Source organism: Aegilops tauschii, chromosome 2 (genome assembly GCF_002575655.3).
Source record: "Aegilops tauschii subsp. strangulata cultivar AL8/78 chromosome 2, Aet v6.0, whole genome shotgun sequence".
NCBI classification, from domain to species: Eukaryota; Viridiplantae; Streptophyta; class Magnoliopsida; order Poales; family Poaceae; genus Aegilops; species Aegilops tauschii.
In genome coordinates, this window is record NC_053036.3 from 526205814 (window position 1) to 526218788 (window position 12975).

At 44.1% G+C, this 12975-nt stretch overlaps 1 protein-coding gene across 1 annotated transcript; it reads left to right on the forward strand.

The window, feature by feature from the left end:
* Window positions 1-3936: 3936 nt before the first annotated feature.
* LOC141041198 (uncharacterized) lies at window positions 3937-5191 on the forward strand. Its single transcript, XM_073507316.1, has 3 exons — window positions 3937-4145; window positions 4771-4865; window positions 4962-5191. Exons 1-3 carry the CDS (start codon window positions 3937-3939, stop codon window positions 5189-5191), a joined length of 534 nt encoding a protein of 177 aa, XP_073363417.1.
* The last annotated feature ends 7784 nt before the right edge of the window (window positions 5192-12975 follow it).

A 12975-nucleotide genomic window follows, 5' to 3' on the forward strand; every position in this document is an offset into this window, starting at 1 on the left:
AGCGCAGCATGGCAATAGAACGAACAACTAGCAAAGCAAAGATAGAAGTGATTTCGAGGGGTGGTCATCTTGCCTGCAAGGTTCTCAGAGTTGTCGAAAGCTTGATCCTCGTAAGCGTACTCAACAGGTTCCTCGTTCACGAACTCGTCTCCCGGATCTACCCAAAACAAGAACACAAGCAACGGAACCACAATCAATCACGATAAATGCACAAGCAACATGATGCAAAACATGAATGATATGCAAGACATGATATGCGATGCATATGCGTGCTCCGGAAGGAAAATGATGAACAAGGCATTAACTTGGCAAACCAAGCATGCCACTGGAAAGATGAGATGATTTCGGTCGAAATCGATATAAAGATCACCGGAAACGGATGCACGGTTCGCAAATGGCAAGCAAAACAAGAATGACACGAATCTGCGATTTCCAGCATGATAGCACTTAGAATGCAACAAGTAACAATGCTACAGCACCCCAACTTAGCAACAAATCATATGAAAGTAATCTACAGGAGAATCTTGACAAAAGATGAACACTGAGCTACGGCTAGATCACAACATAACAGGTTCAAACAAGCATGGAAAAAGTGCAAAAGATAACAGGTTCACAGACTTGTGAAATTACTGGACATGGCTGAAACAGCGTCAGGTAGCAATATTCAGAGCATGAAAACAACATGCTACACAAACTTAACATGGAAAAACAAGGAATGGAAGTATGCTACTAAATTCGTATGACAAAAGTCCCTTATTGACCATAAGCCAAAAAGGACCAGAAGATATGATGGCAACCATGTAAACATAGCAAGTTTCGTTATCAGGTTTCAGAGCATGGCAGAAACAGTCATTATGAGGGCATCTTGGGGAGCTTGATGCACTCACCACAAAGCAATGCATGACAAAACAAGCATACCTACAGCAATATGGCAAGTTTATGAAGCTATCCATGGCAATAACAAATACATAGCATGTATGAAACAACTACAACAAGCTTGGCAAAATTGAATATCATGTTAACAATCTGCCAGAAATATTTTATAGCAAAAGTAGAGCAAGATTGAGTCATGCTATGTCACTACATAATTGCAAAAAAGGCAGGACTGGATCAATTACAACAATATCTACAAAACATCCTTACTGAACATCCCTAAAATAAGCATGGATCTCTTTGTAGCCACATGGATACATAGCAACAAAATAACAGCAGACAAAGACTTAGTAAATTTACTAAGTCTCTGAAATCAGAAACATCACGAAGCCTAGTTTGCATGCTTGTGATAGTCACCACAGAGATCACAAAAATACATGGCATACACCTCTGTAAAGATGGCATGGCATACAACAAAACACATGTAGATCTCATGCCCATAAGATGCACAGATTAAATGCAACAAAAATAACAAATCCTCAAGTTCTGATAAGTAACTGCAGATAACAGCAACTAGCACTCTTGCACCAGAAATGTGGGCATCAAGATGGGCTCAAATGAACATGGACCAATGTAAGAAAATGAAGAGCATCTAGAGACGAACATTTCGATATATTACACGCACGAAACTGAGCTATATGCAGAAAGTTATGATGCGTTGAACAGGTGCACATACTGTAAAAATAATAAGACTTGGAGAAATTTTGAGAGGGAGAGAAGTCAACCTCCCGTTGACTGGATCGGGATCTCGGGCTCGGGCTCGTCGCCGGCGACGGGAGAGGAGAAGGAGACGGCGGCGCGGATCGGAGGGAGTGGAGGAGGCGACGGCGCGGGTCGCCGGAGCTCGGGGACGGGCGCCGGCGGACGGCAGAGGAGGAGGCGGCGGCGCGGGGTGGAGCCGACGCGGTGGCGCGGCGGCGGCGAGGCGGCGAGGGCGCGAAGCGGCGGGGCAGCGGGCGATGGGCGGCGGGGCGCGCGGCTGTTGCGGGCTCGGGGGCCGGTTGCGGGCTCGCCGGGCCGCGGGCGCGCGCTGCGTACGGGCGGCGGACTCGGCCACATGGCAGCGCGGGATTGGCCGGGCGCGGCGGTGGAGAAACGTCCGGCGGCGGCGGACGTGTCCGGCGGCGCGGAGGAGCGGGTTAGGGTTTGGACTGCGAACGTATTTCGGGAGGGATGCATATATATATAGGTAGAGGGAGCTAGGAGAGTCCAAATGAGGTGCGGTTTTCGCCCACACGATCGTGATCGAACGACCTAGAGCATGGAAGAGAGTTTGGTTGGTTTCGGGCTGTTTAGAGAGGGGTTTTGCTGCAACATACAAACGGACTTTGCGGTTGCCCGGTTAACCGTTGGAGTACAAAACGACCTCCAAATGGAACGAAACTTGACCGGTGGTCTCCCGGTGGTATACCAAGGCCACTTGACAAGCCTCGGCCCATTCCGAGAACGTTTGACACCCTCTCACGAAAGAAAACAAGAGGGGTGCACGGAGGAGGTGGGAGTGCCGGATTGCAAAACGGACAACGGGGAAAATGCTCGGATGTATGAGACGAACACGTATGCAAATGCAATGCACATGATGACATGATATGAGATGCATGACATGAAAGAAAATGCAAAACGAAAAATAAAACCCGACCACGAAGGGAATAACATAACACATAGCCGAAAATGGCAAGAGTTGGAGTTACAAATATGGAAAATTACATCCGGGGTGTTACACACTGCCAGAAACCCTAATCAATTCGGTCTCACCGATAGGGATCTCGGTCTCACCGAGATGGGATTGCAAACTCTCTGTTTCCCTACGTAACGTTTCGGTCAAACCGAGATGAGCGATCGGTCCCACGAGATTGCAATGCAAACTCTCTGTTTCCTTTTCGTAACGTTTCGGTCCAACCGAGATGAGCGAATCGGTCCCACCGAGTTTGCCTGACCAACTCTCTGTTTGGCTATTACCAAAATCGGTCTCACCAAGTTTGTGTAATCGGTCTCACCGAGATTACGTTATGCCCTAACCCTAATGACATCGGCCCCACCGAGTTGACATGTCGGTCCCACCGAGAATCCTACCGTTCACATTTGAACTAAATCGGTCCGACCGAGTTTAAGAATTCGGTCCCACCGAGTTTGGTGATTTGTGTGTAATGGTTAGATTTTGTGTGGAGGCTATATATACCCCTCCACCCACTCTTCATTCGTGGAGAGATCCATCAGAACATGCCTACACTTCCAATACATATTTTCTGGGAGAGAACCACCTACACTTGTGTTGAGTCCAAGATATTCCATTCCAACCACATAAATCTTGATCTCTAGCCTTCCCCAAGTTGCTTTCCACTCAAATCTTCTTTCTACCAAATCCAATCCTATGAGAGAGAGTTGAGTGTTGGGGAGACTATCATTTGAAGCACAAGAGCAAGGGGTTCATCATCAACACACCATTTGTTACTTCTTGGAGAGTGGTGTCTCCTAGATTGGCTAGGTGTCACTTGGGAGCCTCCAACAAGATTGTGTAGTTGAACCAAGGAGGTTGTAAGGGCAAGGAGATCGCCTACTTCGTGAAGATCTACCCTAGTGAGGCAAGTCCTTCGTGGGCGACGGCCATGGTGGGATAGACAAGGTTGCTTCTTCGTGGACCTTTCGTGGGTGGAGCCCTCCGTGGACTCGCGCAACCGTTGCCCTACGTGGGTTGAAGTCTCCATCAACGTGGATGTACGATAGCACCACCTATCGGAACCACGGATAAAAAATCTCCGTGTCAACATTGCGTTTTCTCCCTCAAACTCATCCCTTTACCTTCGTATGCAATTGTTTTACATTCTGCTGCTATACTCTTAGAATTGCATGTGTAGGTTGATTGCTTGACTTGTGCTAAGTTGCTAAAATCTGCCAAGAACTAAAATTGGGAAAAGGCTAGATTTTTTATTTGGTCAAGTAGTCTAATCACCCCCCCTCTAGACATACTTCTGATCCTACAGGGTTGAGCTCCACGGCAAGGAGATGCTGGAGGTCATCTGCACCAGCGAACCAGACAAGGCCGATGAGATGATCTTTAGGATCAGGAGGAGCGCCTGCGGCTCGTATCCCCACATCATCGGCGTTGATGTGGAGTTTACCAAAGATGATGAACCTCTGCAGATGGCAGCAGTTCTGCAGTTAAGCACGGAGGGTCTCTGCCACGTGTACCACATCACTGCAGCCACAAAATGGTGAAAAATCCTACTCATTCACCCTCTTCCATTCATCAATACTGCTCCCTCGAAATTTCATTAGACTAGTTTCATACTAGATGTACTAGTGTAGTTTGTGAAAATGGATGCACTAGTGCAGTTCCTCAAAGTAGATGCACTAGAATATATTTTGAACCTGATGCACTTGATTAGTATCTGAAATTGTTGCACAAGATTAATTTGTGAGCTTGATGTACCAGTGTAGTTTCTCATCTTGATTCATTAGTGTAGTTTCTGAACTTGATGTAGTGAAGTAGTTTCTGAACTTGGTCTGGTGTTATTTTCACCACAAAAAAAACTTAAGAACTTGGTGAAGAAGAGGTATATGTTATTTTATTCAATAGAATAAAACTAAACTGGCACTAAGAAAGCAAATAGATCATTGACTCAACTATATATTCCAAAAAGAGAAATAACATGGTGTACTTGATTTTATTTCAGAACTTTGTGCACTAGTTTCTGAACTACATTCATCCATGACTTATACTGTATAAGCATCTACTCCATGTATTATTCACTTGTAAACCGTAAAAAATAGAAGATTAAATCTTGAAAAACAAACACTAGTACTCCATGTATTCATCACTTGTCTCTCCCCTAGCAGGCCAAAGCGCCTCAAAGAGCTCCTACAGGAGGAGAAGTTGTTCACCTTTGCCGGTTTCAGCATTAAAAATGCCAAGGACAAGCTGAAGATGTTTGGTTTGGAGATAAACCCCAACAAGCACATCGACATTCAGCGCAACTAGAGAGTTCCATACAACGGAAAACCGTACGACTCCTTGGCTGATTTTGCAGGCAGCGTCATCCACCCATTCTACAACAAGATGAAGAAGAAGATCGACAAGCAGGCAGACCATAAACTGTGGGGGGTGAGCCCACTGCCAGATTACCTCATCGTGTACGCAACAATAGATGCGTACGCCACCTACAAGTCGTGGAAGATAATCGACAACATCAAAAGAGGTCTGGAAATTTCAAAAGAGCAGGAAGAGGACCCCTACTACCACTGCCACTATGCGGGATGAGGAGACATCAAAGTCTGCCTTCGTGTTGCTTGTGCTTGTGCTTGTCCTTTATCTTGTTGTTTGAAATTTGTAGTTTACTTTTCCTGGGTTAAACCAGCTTGTTTATGTCATGTGTGTCAGAGTTGAACCAGTTTGTTTATGTCTTGTTTGTCAGGGTTGAACAAGTTTGCTTATGTCATCAAGTACATAGTTTGCTTATCTCGTTAAATAAGTTTGCTAGCTTCCTATTTTGTTTATCCATCAAAACAAAAATCCAAGTAAATTGTGAATGGAACTCTGTGGCTGCTCTTCAATACCCCTCCGTAAACTAATATAAGAGCATTTAGATCACAATTTTAGTAATCTAAACGCTCTTATATTAGTTTACAGAGGGAGTACTAGTTATCAAAGGAACTAATCATAGAAGGTTGTGCCCTGTGTAGTTTTGGTTCAGAATTGTATGGAAAAGAAAACAATTAGTACAATTAGAGCTAAACTCCATTAACCGAACCTATGAAAAAGGGTCCCCCAACCCCCCCAGCTTTATACTATAAAGCAACAACACCAAGCATCCAACAACAAGTCAAGACAGATTCAAGTTCAAGGAATTCTCAAATAACCGCTGGGGCAACAGCAAAACAAGCCACAAACATAACAAGTTCATTTCACATCGATACATGGCCCATTTACTGAACCTAGATATATATAGATAGGTACGGTAATACGCGGCAAGTACTCAGAAACAAGAGCTAACATACCAAGTTCATTTCACATCGAAACATGGCCCAGCCAGTTCTAAATGAGGTTGATGGTGATCATCTTCCTCAAGTCACGGCGACGGGTGTTCGCAACAGTGAGTAGGATGCCCTGACCTACCCGAAGATTCTTGCAATGAAGGAACTTCTTCCACCCCGCCCGGTTTAAGATAGTGTGACCGTCCGTGTCCACTGCGTAGGCACAGGTGGTGATGGAGCCCGTTCTGGTAAGGCATAGTCCAGCAGCCATGGCTTCTTCATGCGGCTCGATGCCACAACTAACAGATAACCTCTTAGGTAATTTCTGAAAACAGTTGATATGATATATGAGCATGTCATGTGCAATTATCAACAAAGCATACACTTCCAGACAAATATATCATTGGATTCAACACTGAGCATATATCATCACATCACTACACTAGACGATAATCATCAAATTACTACAGTAATTAAGCATATCATTAGATTACTATGTACACTAACCATATCATCGCATATTACTACACTACATAAGCATATATCGCATTACTACAACACATGCATACCATAAAATTCTGCACTAAATGAATTCTACACTAGGCATATCATCACAGTACTATAACATGCATATCATATCAACTACTACACTAATTAAGGATGCATATCATGTAATTACCACAGTAAGTAACATACCATGAGATGTTGTTTAACATTCGTCCTTGTGAGGCGGGTCACGAATGACATCCCGACGTAGTCTTCATGTAGCGGAAGCATGTCTCAGAGGTTGACCGTTTCCTCGTCGCTCAGCCTCACTCCTTGGGCATAGAGGGCTTCATCAAGTGGGTTCTCATCATCATCTGAATCCTCACCATCGTCCTCCTCATGAACTTCATCCTCACTATGGGCAATCAAATTTAGATAGATAGCTAACAGAAATTTTGGGCCTTTCTCCTCTTAAGGAGAAGCTGATCCGTTCACCCCCACTAAGACGCAAGCGGGCGATGAAATGATCCCATTCATCTCCTCCAATATGGGTTATCGTTCGCCCCTTATCGACCTGCATAGTGTACGCCCCCTAAGAGCATCGAAGGACACGGTGTCTCCGACGAGCTCATTGTATGCCAACCTCACATTGCATGGGACGATCTGTGCAAGATAAAAACAAATAATAGACACAAGCATTAGTGGAAATAGCAAAAAAAATTAATGAACTGTCAGAAGGTTCATATAAATTGTTACCGCTGCAAAAACAAAAGTAGGGTGGAAGTAGATGCCGAACAGTGTGGCAGTACAAAGGCTGGTCCGGCACCGTGACTTGCACCGTCCACATGGTGCTTCCTCCGTTCTACACAGAACATGTTGAACTCTAAGTTGAATTGTACGCTACCATAGTACAATACAAAGATCATACATATAATAAATCATAGTGATAACCTAAAATGCAATGCCTATTAAATCTGTTTACTATCATGTACCTAAAAAAGCAACGCCAATGACAATGGCAATGCCAGTATCATCTACCTAATAAATCCCAATCCAATGTCAGTACTATATACTATAGTGAAGAACAGATGAATTGTTTTGATTTATTTTTTCACACATAGGGCCTCATTTTGATTTGCACAGCGCCTCTCTTTTCCCTGGTACGACTCAGATCCTACACTACGACATCCATCAATCTATCAAAGAACCATCATATCCATCAACAAATCATCTACCGCATGTATCAAATAAAATTTCTGGATCAGATCTGCGTCCGGAGGGAGACGCACGCGGTTGGGGAAGGGAAGAAGGTTCGCGAGGGGGATAAGGGGGGATCTCACCTACTTACTGGAGTTGGCGGCGGCCGCGCAGATCCGGCGGCGAAGACAGGCGGCGGCGGCGCTTGTCGAGAAGGGGACGAAGAAGTTGAAAATGATGTGGAGTAGTAGGTGCACTTAGCCAAATGTGGTACATGTGGTGGCGCGTTTGTGTGGATGACAAGGGGACCCCACGTGTCGGTACCCATAGAAAAAAATATTGGCATTTCCAACTGCCCCACGGGGATTCGAACCAGGGCCATGCGGCTGTGAGGTAAAGGGTCTAGCCAGTTCGACTGATGTAGTGTGTTCGGCCGAACCAATTTGCCTCTCCTTAAGACATTTATCCAGACGCAGACACACGAAAAAAAACCATGCACCAAGGCTGTGCTCCATGTGTGGCATAAGATATGTTGTTATTAGCTAGGGTACCAACACTATATAATGGCTTATGTGATCCTTGCTAGTAAAAAACCATGATCCATGTTGGCCCAAGTGGCACGTTTGAGTGCAACGTGTCAATATTGGTGCATTTGGCCCTTATGGCATCCGTGAGGCCAAAGAGACCATGATTAGTGAAAACAAATGAAGATTGCTACATGACGGGCCGTTGGCGTGTCTTGGTATGCACTGTGCGTGAAATGTGACTACAAAAAGTTGTTGCATGTCGAGACGTAGTTTATCGGTGCATGTGGATCCTATAGGCTTATTTGTTACTTGTTTGTGGGCATGGTGCGTGTTGGCCCAAGTGACATGTGTCAGTGCATTGTGACATCTATTGGTGCATCTGGCCCTTATACCAATTATTTGTGCAAATAGATCAAGATTGATACATGTCGGTCCATTGTCGCATCTTGGAGTGGAATGTGACTAGAAGAATTGGTGAATGATTTGGACCCCTTATGGCATGTGTGAGTCCAATGAGACCAATGTTGTTGCGTGTTGGTCAAGATGGTATCGACACATGCAGTGTGAATATTACTGGTACATGTCCGTCGTTATAGCGTCTGTGTGTAGAAGGAGAACAAGTTTGGTGCATGCTCTTGTGTGCCAAGATGTTATGTGGGAACAAAAAGACTGTCAATAGTTCATTTCCGTGGGCCCAGAAACAATGAGAATTATTTCTGGAGTACCTATTTGTAAATTTTGCACAGTTCTAGTTGGGTGCTGATGTGGAATGTTTTTTTCCGCGGCGCACTTACAAACTGGAGTCACTTGTCAGAAATCATGTCAACCCACCCAAAATGGCGGATTAGACCTAGCTGCAACAAATTACCCCAATATGTGTTTTTTGTGCAACAAACCTGTAAAGTAGGTGTTCTATGCAAAAGTAACACCAAAAGTAGGTGGTTTGTGCAATTTCCTCGCTAAACCACACGTCCAAAAATATACAAATTCATGACAAAGAAATGAGAGCGGTTGAGGCGTGCACGAGCGCACGACGCCACGCGTCTAGCCTCGGTAACTCCAAACGTCCACCCACACGCCAAATAAAGGCCGCCTCCCCCACCCCCATCTCCCCCACCTCCCCACCCCTGCTGTTTTTCTTCCCCAAATCAGCAAAAACCCTCTCCTCTCACCTCGAACCCTACCTCCTACGAGCCAGCAACCACCTCCCTTGCTCTTCGTCGTCGGAAGATGAAGGCCGGCCGTGAAGACGCGGCGGTGGAGAAGGACGCTGCGGTAGAAGCAGTGGAGAAGCCTGCTGTGGTCATTGCCACCGCAGTTGGCACGGCCGAGGGCGCCGTCACGGCGACATGAAGTGGTGCACCATCTGTTGTGACTGCTCCGACCGCCGTCGCAGCGGTCGAGCCTGCGGTCGCGGAGCAGGTGGAGGAGGAGGTGGTGGTGGATCTGGAGGAGTAGAGGGTCAAGCGGAAGCGCGAGATGTATGAGTTCATTGACAACTACTACGAGGAGACCGTGCTCGCCGCTCAGGAAGTGCAGGACGAGGCCGTTGAGTTCGACGAGGAGGTCGACGATGAGCTCCCGGAGGTACTACTCTGTTCTGTTCTATTCTCCTACTCTGTTTTTGGGGTTGTCTCCCATGGGATTTTCTCCTGAATTGCATGCAGCACAGATTAGATTTCGTCCAGATAGGTTATGTTTCTTGATCTCTCCCTTAGGGTTAGGATTAGTACTAGTTGTTTCGTACATTTGGAAGGAAACCCCTTCAATCTGAAACCTGGCATGGAACAGTAGTCATGTAGGCCTAAAATCCCCCTGTGCGTGCAATTATTTTGTGAAGATGAGTAAGAATATGATTTAGAAACTGATTATGAATCAGTTCTGCTATAGAAAACGATGTATTTGTTAGGTATCACCTCTTTGATTCGTACGATTTCCAAAACGCAGGAATAGGGAAAACGTGGGATTAGAGTGGCATGTCATCTTGAATCCTACAGGGTTGTATGGTTGTTTGATTGTGCATACTAAAAACATAGGATTCTTTCAGACAGGTTTGAGTGGATGGAAAATTTCCTACAAATTTGTTTATTTCATGACAGTCAACAAGAGGATCAATGATTAATATCTAGAACATGAAAAGTTTACATGCAACAGTAAATATTTATCAACGGTGCTTGAGCTTCGATAAATGGTAACTTTTAAAACATGTACTCCGGAAACAACTTTGTATATTTGCTATTGGATGAAGCCAATCCAACGGTGGATAGATGGGAAATCCCAACATTGTTGGCCATTCGATATCTTATTTACTACAAAAGAAAAATTCCAAGCATGCGTACTATCTAGAATATTCCATTTGTAAGCTTAAGCACAATGCTACCTATGCACAAATAACCTCATAGCACTATGTTTCTCCATTGTTCTAGAATCTTGGGTACTTTAACAGTGCAAACTGTTTTCTTCTAAATGAATTGCTAATGCTTTGAACTTTGTGAATCTGAATGCATAATATGCACAAAAATTATCACTTTATTAAAGAAAGCACACACAAAAAAAATCCATTGCTACGGTAGCATAGCAATGTAAAGTGCATCTGAAATAATTGACATTAACTGTTGCGTTCACGCACAATGCACGTGTGCCTCGCTAGTACCAACAAGACTATCAATGATGAGAGTTTAAATTAGTAGAACCCCTATTACAACTATGCTCTGTTCCTCAATTGTGCAACCCATTATCTGGTTTTGCTATTCATGAAACTATGCTCCATTCTTCAATAGTGGCAACCCATTATCTGGTTTTGGTATGCATGAAACTGGGCCACATCATCGAGTCATGCATCTGGTCAGTACTGATGCATGCAGTAACAATTTACGGCCACTGCCTGCCATTGACAACAAACATGGATTAGTTCTTCTCTTGCACAAATCAATCCATGAAACTATGCCACATCAGTAATCATGCATGCTAAGTCCATGCAACTGTACATTTCTAGCAACAAGATTTTCTATTGCATTCTTACTATATATAATTTTTCATTACTAAGCGTAATCATAATGCTCCATATGCACAAAGCTGATACCACATTTTCTCCTTTCTTATAGAATCTTCCATACCTTAACAGTGCAAACTTTTTCTATCTGCTTCATGATTTCCATATAATGAAGCAGGACCGCGAGGTCATGGAAAAGAAATTCCAGCTGGCGTACAAGGAGATGCAGCTTAAATTGCAAAAGGACCGGAAGGTTGTCGACGGCCTTATACAGACAAAGCGTGTCAACATGGACGCGAATGTGTTGCGGGCACGTCCCAATATGGACATTAGGCTGCAACAGGAGCACAAGGACATGGACTACAAGGCTATGGTGGAGTAGGTCATGATGGAAGGAAAGATGCTGGAAGACCGTGCGATGTTTCAATCCCACGTCCAATGCCACAGCAGTCAACCGCAAGAGCATGTCTTCAGTACTCCCCCTGTGAGTACCTTGCAACAATGCTATTCAGTCACGATCACGACCGATATTGTGCATGAATAGTTTTTTTGTGAGTAACTTTGTGTAAGCTATTCATATGCAGTCCAAGAAGCGTTACGCGGCACAATCTCCAAACACTAAAGGCCTAGTGATGTCGGTGTCACCAGTTGAATGCCACAGTTCTCCACTCGAAGAACATGTCTTCAATTCTCCCCATGTAAGTACCTCGCACCCATGGTAAACATTCACATCCAACATTTTGTAACCATATTTAATTCGTGTGTAACTCTATGTCGGCGATTGATACGTAGGCTAAGTATCCAGTGACGGAACAATCCCGAATCCTCACAGATGAAGTTTACATCCCATATAATAATGAGGTAACTTTCTCGCGATGTTGCGACACACATCCAAAATTATTTATGGAACTTTGGTGATTGCAATGTATTAAATTTCATGTGAGATACTCGTATGTAGGTGCTGGTAATGGAATTTTACATTCATAGGGATTGTGAGCTTTCACATGTCCCGACAGGGTACTTTGACGAAAGACCCATTGAGATGAGATTGTTTGAACCCAGCGTATTGGACTATGATTTTCTCATGAAAGAAGTGGCTGGATATGGTTATAAAAAGGATTCAGATTTTTACCACTTCTTACGTGAGCATGCATGCAAACTACCAGAAGGAATGTTCCTGATTTCAGGACCAGGTGATTTTGCAAAGATGATTTACCGTCTGAACGGGAGCAAGACATGTCATTTGTATTTGGTGTATAATCGTCCACTGAAAGATGATTATGAGTGGTGGTCGGACATGGATTCAGAGGTTCCTATTCTTCATGTTACATCTATTTTACGGCTTCATCATCCTTAAGTTTGTCCTAATATGTTCATATGATTTTTTACAGGAACTGCGCATCCAAGACATGCAGCATGAGGAGGCTCTGGCTAGAGAGCTTGAGGCAAAGGAACAACTGAACTCCTTAGGTTACATTGATGTACCGTGTAAAAATATGGGAGAAGGTCGGTCGTTGCCAATCCTGACACAAACTCCAACGACCAATGCGAAGAAATCACTGGATTTTGGCACCGGAGACGAGCTTCCGTACGAGGGCTAATGTTATTTGAAATGTTTTAAGCTGGAGACAACATTTTTTTGGTTTTTTATGAATGTTTCAGTTATGGAATAATTCATTCACTATGGAGATCTTGTAACAACATTTTTGCTAGAATGTGATTTCCATTTCCGACGCGACATGCATGTGTTTATACCCACCTGTACACTCTGTCCGTTCCTAAATATATGTCTTTTAAGATATTTCAATATCAATTACATACTGATGTATATATACGTATTTTCGAGTGTAGATTCACTCATTTTGCTCC